Raw genomic sequence first — 17,069 nt, forward strand, 5'->3', positions numbered from 1 at the left:
ACTCATTGCCAAATGTTTGGAGCCATGGGGGAGCCCTGCAGGTTGGCTAACATGGCTCTGTGGGCCAAGTGGGTTGAGCATCCCTGCTTAAGAAGATGAAGGCAGGTTCAGTTTTCATCACTTTATTGTGAAAGTTGCAAACCAGATTGCAATTTTGACTTTTCTATTACTGGTGGCGTTGCATGTGCCACAGAGCATACTGATTGAGTTTGTGTGTGTTGCAGGGTGGTGGTGGAATTGTTTCATATCCTAAACTGAATTAGCAGGTGACTGTTAGAATAGCCATCTTTCTGTTTTTTTTAAATTGGAATTTTAATCTGGAAGTATCTAATGCCTATTTTATAATTTTTTTCTGTTTATAAAGTATTTTAATTCTCAAAACTAGAAAATTAAAGATTTTACAGTAAGTGAAAATGCTTTAAATTATAAAGGAAATTTTATCTTAATGATTTGAAGCACCTTGCTAGTCAGACTTATGCTAAAACCTTGTAGGATTTTTTTTTCTCAAAAGAAAGGGGTAGCAGAAGACTGAAAATTAATCGCAGCACCTTTGTGAAACTAGCATGTTTTTATTTGTTGCTGGGCATAGTACTTTCACTGTTTCCATCAACATGGATTGTGACGCATTTCTTTGATGGTGATATAAAAGAGGAATGGGAAGCCTCAAGCCTTCCTTAAAACACCAGATTTCCATTGAGCCCAACATTTTGTTTTCAAAGGATGAGCCTTGAAGTCCTTGCCACATCTGGCAAGAATACATCACACTGCCATGCAGCAGTCTTTATGGTCTCCCCTACCCAATCTTTTAATTTGGCACAAAAACTGGCATCCCTCTTTAGTACAATAAAGGATGATAAATTTGTACAGCCTTTTACTGTTGTTTTAGGTTGCAAATGCCATGAAGAACTCATTGCCCTTTGATGCCCCTGATGCATCGCAGGAAGGCCAGAAGGTGTTGAAAGTGGAGGTCACTCCCACAGTACCAAGAATCTCTCGGACTGCCATTACAACAGCTTCAATCCGCCGCCATCGCTGGAGGAGAGAAGGTGAGTCATCTCTTTGCACAGTGAATTGTGCAGCATACTGTTTTCATCCCCATTGTTTATGAACTGGCTTCTAGTTTGAATGTTGGCAAAACAGTTTTATTTAATTATTTTAAAAAAATAGTGTAGTGCTTTACATTTTCAGAACACTGCATGGATGTGAACTTTAAATATATAGATAGGACTCTGGGAGGTAGGTAAGTAAAACAAGAAACTGGGAGAGGTTTAGTAACTTTTCTGTGTTGCATAGCATAGCTGTGGAATTAGTATTCAGGAGTTTTTTTGCTACCTCTCCCACACTCAGCTTACTAACTATATTGCCTCATATCAGTAATTAGAGCAAGTAGCCTGACTCCTTCAAAGCTACTGAGCATCCCCTGTTCCCACTGAAGTCCGTCGGAGATGTAGTTGAGTGATTTTTAAGTCAGATCATTTCCTATTAGTGCGTGAAGGAACACGCCATAAATTATGTAGAGCTAGTTAAGGAATTTTATTTATTTATTTTGGTGGATAACTAGGTACCTAAGAATAGTACTTAACTATGAAAGGAGGAAAAATAGATATGGTGGTAATTTTAACTTGAATAGATGAGTAAGCATCTTCAGTATGATGGCAAAATTTTGTTTCTGAAGCCTGTCAGGGTTACAAAGCTTTGTGTACTTTCATGTGTAAAACATTTGAACTAAAAAGGCTGCATAAATGGCTCTACCATAAATGGTAGAAATTACTTAAAAAGAAACTGCAAAAGAGGGACAAGAGTTTGAAAACAAAGATTAGGCTTTCCTCTGTAATCCATTACAAATCAAATAGTGAGATGATTCATAATCTCGTCTTCTAGTCAAGTCAAGCTGTCTAGGCCAAAGAGCAGGTGTTACCATTTTGCAGATTGTTAGTCATGTCTGTTCTTATTGCAGTGTCATTCTATGCATCTGTCAGTCTGTCAGTACAGTATAGCTCATCTGTCCCTTCCTATGGGTGTACACACAACTGTAACTGAGTGTGGATAGTGTATGTTTGTTCCATGTCCGCGTAAACCTTCTCTCTTTTCCTGCCTGGGTTGGTTGCTTAGAAAGGAATAGAAAAGCACTAAAATGTTATATGTTGAATCCCAGATGGCTTTGACTTCTCAAACGAGGCTGACTCAAGCATTCCTGGCTCCCCGATCCAACACGGCTCCACAGACCTAGGGATCAAACGTGAGCAAGAGGGGGAGGTGCTGGTGCGCAGGACCCCTGAGCATGGCTTACCGGAGTCCACCTTGGCAGCAGCCACAACAGAGGGTAGGACAGAGATGAGGAGGCAGAAGTCAGTGAGGCAGTTGCTGGAGGAGGATCCTGGCTCCCTATCCCCAAGCAGAACTTCTTTCCATACTAGTGTGTGTTTCCACTATCCCAGGGTGTATTAGCTTCTATTTGCAATACACGCATCCCCTATATACCTAACACCAGGTCAGGTACTACCTTTTGTTATCATGTGGGCTGGCCTGGGGCTTGCATCTCTGTGCAGTGAAAGATAGCTTGGCATGGCTAAAGAAAAGGCAAGAGCTGTAGCTAAGTGCTTTGAGATTGCTTGGATATTCCTGTTACTGAGCATGTTTACTCTAATAATTAGGAGGAAAAAATGCACCAAATGAGCAAAAGCTAGTCAAGAAACTAGAATCAGTTTAGGGCACAAAAGAATTTGGTAACAGCTTTATATTGATGAGAGAATATTTCTCAAATTTTCTAATATCCTGCCATAATTATAAGGTGGTTTTATCTAAGACTGATTCCCAATCTTCTGCACTGGCAGATTTTTTTATTTTTTCCTCAAGATGCTTTTAACTGAGGTCTCTCAATCTTGTTGCTAGCCTGCATGAATAGACTGACAGAGCAATTGGAGAAGTTTTCATAATGGAATGATGTTTCATTTCAAGCCACTTTAAAACAATGAGTTTTCCTTCTCAGGCTGTCTTGGTGTATGCTGTAGGGCTTTGGAACAGTTGCCTTTGCAGCCACGTGTTAGTAGTATTTTGTGGGTTGACTGATAGAGATTAATTTTATTTTAGTGAATCTATGAACTTGTCATCTTTATTAAAAAAGTATGCTTTGGTCCAGTGAATTTGATTTACAGTTTCTCTTGATGATGATGATGAAGGTATGCTTAGTTTCTTGTGCATTTAGCTGAAAAGATACTCTCAAGATCTCCTGATCTTCTTAATTTGTTTCTGTAATGTAGATTTCCTTTGCTATGCGAACATTCCTTTGCCATTTTCAACATCTTATAAAAGTCACAATTTGTCCAAGATGGAGAATATTTTCAGACTGTACAAATTTCAGAGATGTCCTTGTGCAAATAAAAATCTGAGATTCTTAATTTGATGTATTTCATGGTAAAAGCATATCACTTTTTAATCTATGTGTATAATAAGCAAGAGCTATGGAAGCTAAGATGCATACAAAAGCATGAAGTTCTTCAGTTGTAGTTCTAGCATCTCCTTCTTGGTGCATAGTGAATTTGAGCATGCTCAGTAAATAAGAGCCCTATCCTATCCTTACTCTGTTTGTTCAGATTGGTTTTACTCCTGGTATTGAACATTGCATGTGCATGAACTGAAGGATATGGAGAAGTCCTCAGCTTTGCAGAGAACTTTTTTAAAAACAGTGGTTGCGAAAAGATGTAGATATACCTTTCTTACACTTGAGTTATTTTAAAATATTGGTATTATGTGACCTGTTCCTTGGTCATCCCACATATTTACCTGGATAAGGAAGTGAACAATGTGTGAATTGATTTCTAAATATAGAAAGCTGATAATGATTTGTTTTGAACAAATTGGACTGAACTCTGCCACTCAGTAATGTTTTGGGATGGAAGGGGGCCAGGGAGCTAATTTAGGTTTGAAATTGAAAAATTAAATTCGTCATTTTTATGGTCTGTTTATTACCTTGGTAATTTACTGATGCTGATTTTGCAAGAAGTTTGGATTTGCAAATGCTTTCATTTTAAGTGGCATTGCCTTATCTAACAATAGCATGGTGGAAAAGATCTTTTTTAGTGAATCTTAGTATTTCCTTTCAAATGTGATGTATCTAATTTTGGTAAGGGTAAACTGAATTAAATGTCTTTTGAAAAAGGTTAAGAATCCCTTTTTGATCCAATTTGTAAATTATTCTGCCTGTTTCCAGGAAGAAACTTAGTGTTCTCTCAGAGGGGTGTGTTCTCTTGTCAGTTGGTAGTGACAGCAGCTATAGGTGTGTGTAGTAGGTTGTAGATAATGCTGAAGGAAAAGCCAATTCAGAGAGGAAATAACTTGTGATAGAAGTCTAGAAGGGTATGGATAAAGTGAATAAGAAACTGTTAACTCTAGGTTCCAGAATTAAAAAGAAAAAACAAGGCATCCACTAAAATTATCAGGAGACGGTTTTAAGATGATCCAGAGGATGTATATTTTTTACATATAGTTAACTTGTGGAACTTGTGGCCACAGGAGGTTGTAGAGGCAGATAAGTATAACCAGGTTCAAAATAGATTAGAAAAATTCAGGGAGGACAAGCTTACTGGAAACTGTTACATAGAATAGTCAGGGATGTATCCTCTGACATTGCTAAACCATTGATGGTTGATGCCAAGGAAGGTATGACAGGGGATAGATTACTTTAGACATGCTCTGTTCATATACTCTCCCTCTAATGCTTGACATGATTAGAGACAGGTCTGCTTGTCAGTGACAGTTTTTCAGAGACAGGATACTGGACTACATGGGCCACTCTTCTATCCCAGTATGGTGGTACTACTGTTCTTAAAATACTGCTGCAGGATATACTTTGTATTGACTTGTACAACAAAGAAAATCATGTTACTTAGAATCACTAATTCCTACAGAAAAATATTGCAAATCCTGAAGGGAAGAACTATGCGACTGACTATTCATTTTCTTTAGTTTATGTATCACAACACTTACAAGGATTTGATCAGTAAGACTGCTAAGAAAAAGGAATGCTTCTTGATTCTGTTAACGGTTTGTTGAAAACCACCAGTTTTCCTGAGTCCTGTGTTCCAGATTAGGGAGGTAGACAGTGAAACTGCATTCCCCCTTTCCTTGTTTCTGAGAGCAGTGTTTAAAAGAAAAATATCGAGCATTATGATAACTATGTATGTTTGAATGACTTAACTACAGTGAGAACTTTCCAGAATACCAGGGATCTTACCAGTGAGAGATTCTCTTGCATGATGTCTTCTCTGTTTTCTTCGTTCTTGAGCACCGCTGAGCTGCCCATGCCTGTGCGTAGTTGCAGCATCTAAAAGCTTGCACCAAGCCTCTCAGTCTCCTCTCTGAATTGAACGGATAAATAAATTCTGTGTGTCTGGTCTTTCTGCTTTGCTCTCACAGATTTCCTGTCATTTATCTTGAGTAGGATGAGCCCCTAGCAGCTCTGATCTTTTACTTACGCTCTCTTTGAATGTCAGTTTAAAAACTGAGGAAGCACTGAAGTGTTCCACTCCATTGCTTGGATGTCTCCTTGCAAGTTGCATTTTATATATTTGAATAAGGAAGAGTTGAGAGGGGAGGTGTTAAGCTGGTGCTGCTCCTAGCAAAATGCACTTTCATCCAGCTTTGCATGCAGAGTATAAAAGAATGTAAATGCTGGTTCTGGTGAAAAAGGTGCTTTTGCTTTTAGGATGTTATAATGCTATCGTCTGTTACTAGCACCTTTTGAGAATTGTATGTTGGTGGTGGTGGGTTGTTCATATGATGTCTCATTGTTGAACGTAGAGAAATATTTGTATGAACACAAGAAAAGACACATTTTGAAGCAAGTCCTTTTAGATAGTGAGATAAAACAAAACAAAAAAAGGATTTTAAATAATTATTCCAGAAGTTGCAATAAGTACACTGGTCTTCATTCTGATGAATAGAAAATATTTCGTAATGTTTTTAAAATGTCTGTTTTATCCTAAGGTTGATTTCTACCCTCTCCCCTACCATACAGGGTTAAAACTGCAACATTGAGGAACTCCTTCTGTTTTGGGGATCTTAATTAAATATTTGAGACGTTACACAATGAAGCAGACCAGCATTACACTGCTCTCAGAATAGCCTTAGGTTAGACTGGGGGTATTAAATATGATCCAACCCATGAGTCTCCAACTGACCCTGTACGACACTTGTGGCTTGCAGTGCTGGTTTGGCCAGTAGGCTGGACCTGGCAGTATACACAGCACAGGGAATTGGTCTGGGGCACATGCTGCATGCAGCACTCATGCTTGCATTGGCCTGAACCTGAGCATTGGCTCCTGGGCTGGTCTGGATTGGGCTGCACTTGAGCCAATCTGCAAAACCTGTCCAGTAGGATGTGGCATGCAGTTTATGCCCTGTGCCCAACCCTATGCTGCATGTAGCATGCTTTGGTCCTGCTCTAGGAATTACTATATATGCAGTACATGGGGTCAGCAGGGTGTGTGCCGCATGTGGTGTCCTGCCAGACTGGCTCTGCGCATATGCTCTGGTGAGTACTGATAAGCCTTGGACCCAATCCTGCCAGGCCCTGGAGCAAGTGTGCTGGGTCAATCGAGTAAGGCACCTCGGGCGACACGGGCCCTGGACTGTGTGCTGTATGCAGTCTCTGTGCTGTATGCAGTGCCTGTGGTACTAGGGCTGGCAAATGCTGCATGCAGTGTGCAGAGCTGAATTGGCTGTGTGCACTGCATGCAACACGAGGGATGAGCAAAGGGCACACACACTTTTATGCAGCAACCTGCTGGACCAGCCTTGCATGCTTGCTTCAGCGTGTGGTCCCAATCTAGCCTGCAGACGGACCTAGTGACCCTCATCTGGCTCATTGGGTTAAATAAATTTGACACCCCTGGGTTAGAGAATGCCCAAACTGGTAGGGACTGCTGATATCTTGTAGGCTGAATAATAAGCGATGTTAAGTTCAAAGAAAAGGTTTTATTTTATTTATTTTTTCCTAAAGGGAAAAGGACAGGAAAATAACCCAGTTCTGAAACTTCTGCTTCTGAATGTGAGCAGAATCGAGCCAGACTTTTTTTTTCATATTGAAACAACGTCAAGAGCTAAAAAGTGGCTATCAGAAGACAAGCTTGTATGTTCACGTACTACTTTTAACCCATTTGTTGTCGGTGCACTGACAACAGTTTACATGGAAGAACAGACATATGTCTCTTGTATATTTTAATATCATTAAAGGTGTGCTTTCCTCCTTCATTCAGGGAAGGCGCTTCATACTACCTGTTTGACTGGTGGCAAACTAAATTTAACAAACTGTTATTTGAATAACAGCAATTGAAGCTGTCACGTGCACTTTTTGTAAGAAACAATCAATCATTATTTAGGCTATTAAAAGGAAATTTGAAATTCTTACAACTTGAAGAACTCACTTTTGGAACTAGGGTGAAACTTTTGGCTTTTCCCTACTCTTGAAAGTAGTATTTTTTGAATGAAAAGGAACATAAGCAAAAGTTCCAGTTCTTGAAATTTAGAATGTTCAGATCAGACTTTTAAGTTAAATAATTAATTTTATTTTTTCATATTTGTGATAGGAAAACAATTTGTGAATTTCCCTGGGTCTCAAAATTGCAGTTGGAACAGTGAGATTTTGTTTGTTGTTGTTTTTTTAACATCCCTAGACACTTTATAGGACTGAAAACAAGGACTAAAATAAATACATCTATATGCTTAGCAACAGAGAAAATGCAACAAAATGTGAACCAGGGACTAAAAGGGGCTTCCAAAAGTGTTTGTAGCCTGCACACTAACAGAGCTCATCTGCTGTTGCAGTCTATTAAAGCAGCCCTTTCTAAAGGTGACTCATCAAGTACATTCTCAATTAGGTTTTATATTTCCACCTTTCAAAAATATATACCAGGGTGCTTCCCATGAGATTAAAGACAAAGTCACCTACAAATTGGTTTCCCATTTGTGGACTAAAATTATAGGTTTCTGTTCAACCTTGGGACCTTCTGTTTGGAAGCCTGAAATCTTTTTTCAGTTTAATCTTATATAATCTAAAGCTACATAGATATTTTAGTTTAAATAAAATGGAATCCAGCTGCATGTAATTCAACTGCTGTGAGTAGAAGGGAAGGTAGGAATTTGGGGGAGGGATAATTAGGAGTCAGATTTATCTCCAGTGAAAAGTTTTTAGTTGCTAAATTCAAGGTCTCAGCTAGCATCACCAGTAGAAATCTACCACATTTATAGCAGTGTTAAAAGATGAGCTATAACAAGGGGTCTAATCTGATCCTGAAGGTTCCTGAGCTCTTACAAAAGCAAACAGATTCCAAGAGGAACTGCATGTATTCAGAACCTCTTGAAATTCTGCTGTAAATCCAGATTAAAAAGTAGAAACTTAAGTTGAAAGGCTGAGTGAAGGGGCTGTAGAGGCCTCTTAAACAATTGGCTAGTGCATTCGTATAATAAAGCAAAGTTTTATTTAGATGCTGATGATTATCTCTCCCTAGAATGGCAGAGTTGATTAGTTTTAAAGAGGATGATGATAAAATATTGTAACAAATCATTTAGCTAGATAAAAAGTTGATTAGTCTGACTAATGGAGGATGTAATTTTCTGCTTAGATTAGTAAGCAGAAGTAATATTTATACAAGTGTGAGAGAAGACTGGGGCTTGTGGCTAGAACCAAGAATGACTGAACCCAATTTTTTCCTATGTGCAGGTGTAAGTTAGAAGTAACTCTTCAAGGACAAAAAACAGTGCAAATGAGAGGCAAATCAGTAGAGGCACCAATTAATTTCAGTACTTGCAAATTTTACCATTTAGTGTATAAAACAGGAAGCTTATTGGTAGCAAAAAATCATCCTTAGTAACAAGTGGAAAAACCTTTGGCTCAGCAAACACAATTCACCTTCTTGTGTGTGCACATTTTACTGCTTCATGTGACTTGACTGCTCAGTTTCTGGGTCTGATTTGTTTGTTTTTGGGTTTTATAGATGTGGAGAGTGTAAATGGAAGGGAGGAATCCATGAACCTCAATGATGCTGATGAAGGATTTTCATCAGGTGCTTCCCTTAGCAGCCAGCCAGTTGGGACCAAACCTTTATTGTCTACATCCCAGAGGAGCAGCTTAAGAAAATCAGCAAGTGGGCGTTCTGCTAAAGACAAAGAAACATCTTCTACCACTAAATCCAGTGAGAGCCCTCGAGATTCAGTAATTCGGAAGCAGTACCTGCACCAGGCAACTGACCTAAGTGCAGATGGAATTGAGATGACACCTACTAAGAAACACCTGAGCCTGCCAGCTGGGCAGGTGGTGCCAAAAGCCAGTAGTTTGAACTTGATCCGGACCGCCAGTACTTCCTCCAGTAAATCCTTTGACTATGTGAATGGCAGTCAAGCAGGCTCCAGTGTTGGGGTTGGTACTGAGGATATTACTAATCTAGCAGTTGGCAATGCCAATCGATTTTCAACTATCAGCCTACAGGAAGATCGGCTAGGCCAAGCTGGGGATGGTAAAGATCTCCTTACCCCAGGAGCTCCCCTGACCAAGCAGTCTCGATCTCCAAGTTTCAATATGCAGCTGATATCCCAGGTGTAGCTTTGATTCCCCTCCAAATCCTCCATCTTTCCCTTTAACCCACATAAAATTCATCCTTGAGCAAAAGAAGAACCTTCATCCCACGGTGTGAAAATACTGACTGTTGTGATCTTGTTTGAATTGGTTTAGATATTATACTGTATTTTGTACTGAAAAAGCAATAAATCTCTCCTCTTCCCCAGTCCCTGCCCCTTGTAAACATGGTTGTGAAGCAGTATAGAATGTACTGTATGCCTTTTCCTATGCCTTCCTTTCTCCTTGGGTGATGTGCAATCCATCGTAGGCCGATCAGTCCCATTTCAACACTGTGAGACTGGAGATGTCAGCAGAAATGGTGAATGTGATCCCTATGAGATGATGCTTTGGCTTTTGTCATGAAATAGAAACGGGTTAGTTTTCTCAGTCTACATTACTGCAAAGACTACTGGATCGTGACTTTTTCTTTCTCAGAACCAGGAGTGCCTCAGAGATTCTAATATGACTTTGGACCTCTCTGAGTTTGTGCAATCAATTCTGGGGGAGGGGATAGTCATCATTGCTCCTGGCTGTCTACTGCACTTTCTCATTAAAATGAGGGTAGTTCTTCTCTTCTCGGATCTGTACTCTTACCCCTAAAATACTAAACATTCAGAAAATGAGATGTGCATATTACCAAGTTGTTGCCCACTCAGACAGAGAGGACTGTGAGCTGATGTAGGTTACAGTGCACTTTTAATGGCGTTGTAGCCATGTTTAATGTTACATGTCTTCCCTCCAGGACACAGGGTCATTGTGATAGGCTACAATTTAGAAAGACTATATCCTTAAAGTAGTTCTGAAGTTGGAGGGGTGCACACTTTCCCAGGAATAATAAACTAGTTCTGGTCCTATTTTTGTGAGTTAACGATCACTGAATTAAGTGTATCTTCAGGTAAAGAGAGGGCTTCCTCAGGCTGATTTTTTTAGTGTACTGGAGAGAACCTCTCAGCTGCTTTCTAGATAGGGTGTCCCTAAATTCAGTCACAGTATAGATTTTGAAACTTATATTTCAGACAGATCATTTTCCAAGGAGCTGTATCAGAGACAGAGATGATGGTTTGCTGAAACACTGAAGCTTCAATGTGAAACACTTTTCTGGAAGCATTGTTTGTACAAAGGGGTTACTGACAGTCCTTTTCTCCCAGAAGGATCACACTTCACTGCCTTGGTATTTATAACCCATTGCATTTTGTAAATACAATTCCATAACTTAGTGGCGTGGAGCAGCCCATCCGCTAGAAAACTCAGAACTCATGCCATTGAGCCAATTCTTGAATGTATGTGTTTGGTGTATGGGGAGCGTTCGATACTTAAGTTATAGAGCACTGTTTAAAAGTACACTTTTGATCACAAAGGAAAATGTTCCCCATATCTTTGTCTGTCTCTAGTTTGCTTTTGCAGAGAAAAAAGAAAGAATTTAACCTTTTTTTCTCTGTTTGTATTATTGCCTGGAAGGGTGTAGGTTACTAACTGATAGAAAAGTAGACAATTGCAATCTTTTGGGGTATGGGCACTTTGGCTTCATCATTTTCACTGTGAAAGAATATACACAGGTAGTTAAAAATAACAGGTTATATTAAAGTTGTAAAGACTTCTCAGCTATAAAGTAACATTGTAGTGTAGTATAAAAACTTATTTAATGCTTTCTTTTAAATGTAACTGCTGATTTTCTTTGCATGTCAGCCCTCATTTCAATTAGTATTTTCTTCAAAGCAACTTTACCCTCTTTATTTAAACAATTAGAGGAAGGAGTCTTTGTGGCTGATGGGCTAAATGGCCAGGTGGTCCGTTAATCTTACTAATCTATTATTAATCTTAATAATTTGCATTCAGAGAGGAAAGATTGAGATGAGAATAAACCAGTAATTGGCAAAGAGAAAAGAAAAAGCCTTTTTCTTTTTTTAATAATTGCAATTAGCATTTAAATATCACTTGTGAGCATAAATAGAACAAAGACAAAATTGGGAGTAACCATGAGGTAGAGCACCTGGGTAACACCAGCCTCAGGAATGTCTACTGTGAAAAATCCTAAAACTGCTGTGTAGCAAGAGATTGACCCTGGTGTCAGTTCATTTTCTAGAGCACTAGCAGTGGAGGCAGTGCCACAACTATAGTTGTGCAGAAGCTTTGCTGTTTTTATTTAAAGAGTAAAAATGGTGCATTTTGAACAGATGTAAAACAGAAAAGGGAGTATTAGTAAAGATAAATAGCCATAACTGAAAAGTGATAAGGATCAAGTTATTGTTATGTTAGGTTTTTGGGGCAGGACTACAAGTCAGACTTATCAGCTGAGCTTGGAAGAATTGTAACATATATTTTTGTTGTGTAGTTATAAACAAAACATTTCCATTTGTTTGGTAGCACTGCTTTTAGGTTCTCCCTTGACCATTAAAAGCTCTCACCTAATGGGTTTATAACTCTCTTTTAAAAATTTGCATCAAGCCATAAAGTTAAGAAAAGTTTTCACATCATAATCCATTTCTTGTACAAAATGAAATTAAATATGTTCAGCAAAAGTAAACAGTCCTGTGCTTTCAGATGGGGAGTAAATTTTGGGTGCTCAGATCTGAATTGTTTAAAATCTTAGGTGTACAAAAAACAGCTTTGTGTTTGGTAATCTTTCTGGTGGTATGTCTTTTGGTGCATCTTAAAAATCAAATCTTTTGTTAGTCTGCTTTCTGTGTATATATAAACCTTACTTTCTCAAGTTTTTGAGACGTCTACTCCTGTTTTGGTTAGCTTCCCAATTCCTTATAGTATACTGACACAATACAGTATAATCTTTCCCAAGGACCCTTCAGGTGCTTTCTGAGTCAGACAGCACCTGATCAACATCTTTCTTACAGAATAATTAATCCATTAACAATCATGAAGGAGTTAGTTATAATAATGTGTCATGGTGTCATGTCAGTTGAGCATATCATTAACGCCCTAAAATGTGTCAGTCTATACCAAGGGGATTCAAGCGTGTAATGAAACATACTAGTACTGTGGCAGTAATGGAAATGGCTATTTTTGGGCTACAAACTGAAAGAATTAACTGACTTTGAAGGATATGTTACATGCTAGTGATAGATTAAATACAAAACTATGTTAAAAGAACTTTCTAATGATTGTGAGAGATGCTTAAACTTAAATCTCTTGATACCTAACTGTCCTGGTATTATGGTGCATTTGGTATGTAACATCATGGACTAGTTTTAGACCCCTGTTATATTTCAATACAGCTGCCGCATGCATACAAGAGAGAGTCAGAAAACCGAATGCTACATTCACCTTCTCATCTAAGTATGTGTGCACATAGCTCTTGGGTGAGGAACAGTGGGTACTGTATGCAGGTGTATATATACATATAAATAAGGATAAATGTATTATCCCTTGATTTCTAGTATAACTATATACTGTTTTTACCACATTACAATAATATGCTGCCATTTTGTAACCAATTTTCCTGGGGCTTTATAATTTAAAAACTACAAAATTACTGGCTTGCTAATTAAAGCTTTGATCAACCTTTCTAGGTATTTATTCTAAGTAGCATTTTGGTTGAACTGTGAGACCTTTTTCTACTGCAGGCAGCAGTGACGGGTAATGGTGGTTAAACTGAATGTGCAACATGAAGATTAACTTTCTGTATTGTCCCTTCTTTTAGTTTTCAGTGTGTTGCAATGTTGGACCTTATTGTACATCACAAATACAATTTTTGAATATTCTTTCTGATATGATTTTTAAAAAGCTTTTTAGCAGTGTGAAGCTTGAAGTTCCATACTGTAATAGTAATTATGATGTCATGGCAAGGATGTGTCATATCAGCTATTTTGCATACAGAAGTTACAGATACTTAAATCTGTTGTTTCCAACCTAGATTCTCATGTTGTTCTTGCTAGCTTTAAAGTACTTAAAATCACTTGCTTTGACATCAGAATAGTGAGAATAATATTGTTTTCTGATAAAGTATTTTATTTGCACTATTTTTGTGAATAGTAGAATTTACTGGGGCAGGGTTTTTTCTCACCATGTGAGGTTTATTTGTGTGTGGGTAGATGCATATATTTGTCACGTGTTGACAATCAATTGCCTCAATTGTGTGTATACTCTGTGTAAATACAAATGTAAGATTAAGGGGTAAGACTCATGACTGTATAGTGGCAAAGCTACTGCATAGTGAGGGTAACCTATTTTCCACCCCTTTGTGTCTTTACTATGTGATTTGCTTTACATTTTGAATATTAGTATTTAATTGAAAAATATAGCTCAAGGAAAGTTTCTTCAATACATAGTGGATTAAAGGTTTATGAAAATTATATTATGAAGATTTCATTTTGGAGCAGGTTATTCTACACTACTATGGCCATGTTTATACCAACAGCATAAACTTCTTTTTGTCCTTTCAGATAAACCAGTGGCTGTCTGCTTTTCATGTTTTCAGGTTTTTTTATTTTGTGATGAATCAACCTGAAAACAATTCTGATAAATAGATTGATGATCATTTTAGTTGGATTAAAAAGAAATAAAGAATCCAATAGTAAACCAAAAGACTCTGCAGATCAGGTAGAAACTAATAATAGCTTCTCAAGAAAAGAAGCAGACTTGAAATAAGCTTTATAAATTACTGTACCCACAGAATGGAAATCTATAAATAGAATATGAGCTAAATATATATGCGCTGTACACAGAACAAAGATATTCTTAATGTTCTTAAAATGTAATAATCCAAACCTAAATTGTTACAATCTATCATTGCCAAAGACATTGTTACCTTAATACATTTATCATGGTGTTAAGTGCATTACTTGTATATTATTGTTGTATCCATTGATGCTATCAAAGTAGTCTGTGTGGATAGTGAATGTGCATTTTTATTCCATGAGTTAAGGATGGCTGCAAAACTCAAGGGACAAAATTAAGAGTAATTTATGCCAGTTCATTCCAAGCTTGTATAATAAAAGCACATATTTGCTGCAAATGGATTATGTATTCAATGTATACCAGACCATACCACATGTAATATTTTTTTCAGTATTTAAATGTAACATTTGTTTGTAGGAGCTGGGCCTTAATTGCCCTTGATTATCCTAGTTTATTCCGTTTCCCTACAGCTCTTGGATAGTCATGGGTTTTTATACTACACTAAAGTTTTATTTTCATATTTTTGTGGCTGTAATATAAATATATTAATCCATTTTTTTCAAAATTACTATAACGCTTGATCATCTGAAGCCCCAAATTGTATGGTTTTTACACAATGATGGAAGAAAATGAAGAGCTGTGGGGCAAATTGATTCATTACTAGTTGGTGAAAAGAACATGTTTTGTGAAGCTGGCATACGTATTTATTTTCATATGGCCATTGCTTACATTTTAATATATATTTTAATGCAACTCTACTTAATATTAGCTTGCAAAATATAGAACAGGAAGAAAAGAGGTGGCTATAGCCACCTACAAATAAAACATACCTGAGAGTTGGGTAAGGGTTGATGCTTGCAATTAGAATAGATTCTGTTAATTCTGTAGTCATCCCCAGGTATCAGAAACAAAAATCCTCAGATACAATCTGTGGAGGAGAAATTTAAGTTCATGTGTGCAGCCTCTCCCAGGCTAACCATTTCTTTTAGTTTTAGAATTAATGGTATGTTTCTTTGTTTCATGATATGTGTATTTTCTCACAGTCTAGAAAAGTGAATTCTATTTTTACTGTGGGCATCAGTTTACTTCACAAAAAATACTGCTCAAGGACCAAAAGTGTCTGAAAAAGGGTCCATTCTTCAATAATTTTTCCCTCTCATCTAAAGAATTAATTTTCTACACCTGTGAGGAATATTGATGAAAACAGGCATACAATAATTTTCAGATTCTGACACATTCTAAGCTAGAATCTAGGGTTTTAAGTTCCTTAGCATGATAAAAATTGACTTTGTCCCATTTGTTATTTTGGCATAAGATGCTATTTATTGCCTTTATAGTCAGTAAGAAGTGAATAGCTTTGCACAGAAAACCTTTTTATTCTGACTGAATGCTTCTATCACAGAAAATTAAAATTCTGACCTTCCAAAAGATTATGTCCGGAAAAATTCCATGCAGAAATTGTTTAATTACTGAAATGCCTACAAACAAGACAAATAGTTGTACTGTGTTTGTAACTGGGATGACTTGAGTTTAGGAATACCTGCCAGTAAGCCAAGATAGTGGATCCTATTCTAAAAATGAATACAAAACAGAGAAATTGGTGTCAATAAAGCAATCTCTTCAAAGCGAGCTAAATTTTCTTTTTGCTATCATAAAAAGATTTGAAAGTGACAGAAAAAAAGTTGCTGAATTTTTTTCTCAGTTCAGACAATTCACATGCCTGCACTAATTTGCATTTTTCATAAGAAAAAATGATTACTAGTAACTACACGACTCATACCTTTAGTAAGTACGAGTTGGCAATCACTCAGGATAAGCTACTTTGCAAAGTATTCATGGATTGTTTGTTAGTGGTCAAAGTGTGTGTCGTGTGTGTATTCAACTGTTATTTTAAAATATAACTTTTTGCTGTTTTCTTACAGAGTGCATACTTTTGGGGAAGGGTAATACTACTAGTGACTTATGGAAAGAAACCACATAATTAAGTAAAACTGTAAGAGTAATTTAATTAGTTACAGAATCCAGGAAATAAGCTAATAAAGATTTTGAATGATTCAGTCACACTCTTAAAACATTTTGGATTTACTATTGGTAGATTTTGTTTGTTATGAAAAATACACTGAAATACCCCATGCTGTGTTTTTTAAAATTTGTAATTCTTCTACGTTAGAGTGAATCTTTTGATTCTTACTGTCCTTGTAACAATACAAGATTTGCAATCAGTTTAACTAGGAAAATGAAACATTCTGTAAGGATTTAAAGATTTTTTTTCTTACTTTTTCTGTCATACCAGGTTTGTTTCTCAGAATGAAGGTTTCTGAGGACTTTTACTATTTTGCATTGATGTAATTTTATCTCTGTCACAGAAAGTGAATAGGCAGCAAGTAACCTATTTTTATGGACAAATGTTTGGCAAAAGGACCTGAATAATTAGATAAACTCCCATTTTACCAGCAGGACTCTGCATGTTGATATGAACCTGCAAACATTCAGGATACAGTACTGGTGAAAGACTAAACGAACTGGGTGCATCATAAACACAGTCTCTGCTGTGTGATGCTGTCCTTTAAACTGGGACAAGAGGGAGGGGGAAATCTTGCAGAGTTGAAGATGGCACGTATTGAAGATCATATTATTGGTGCATGTAAGCCATTATCTTAACTGTCTTACTGAAACTGGTTAATGCTGTTGACTGTTGTTGAAATGTGAAATGTAGTTACTGTTGACTTTTTGTAAATATCTGCCAGAGATGAAAAATAAATATTTTAAATCACTGTAAATAAGGATGTATAAAATTTAAAGCAATCTGCAATGCAGAAAATAT

At 37.2% G+C, this 17,069-nt stretch overlaps 1 protein-coding gene across 3 annotated transcripts in view; it reads left to right on the forward strand.

Annotated features, from left to right (window-relative positions):
* Positions 1–16,319, forward strand: part of HYCC2 (hyccin PI4KA lipid kinase complex subunit 2) — a 91,181-nt gene extending 74,862 nt beyond the window's left edge. For 2 of the 3 annotated variants that reach the window (XM_090045131.1, XM_090045132.1), the window contains exons 11-12: positions 887–1,046; positions 8,994–16,319. In XM_090045131.1, the coding sequence (XP_089901257.1) occupies positions 887–1,046; positions 8,994–9,598 (765 nt within the window). In that variant the 3' untranslated portion in view covers positions 9,599–16,319. Of the gene's footprint in view, positions 1–886; positions 1,047–2,155; positions 2,240–8,993 lie in introns of all 3 variants that reach the window. The other variant, XM_090045133.1, reaches the window with a different exon arrangement.
* Positions 16,320–17,069: the final 750 nt, after the last annotated feature.

Source organism: Crocodylus siamensis, chromosome 4 (assembly GCF_052110815.1).
Source record: "Crocodylus siamensis isolate JL-2025a chromosome 4, ASM5211081v1, whole genome shotgun sequence".
NCBI classification, from domain to species: Eukaryota; Metazoa; Chordata; order Crocodylia; family Crocodylidae; genus Crocodylus; species Crocodylus siamensis.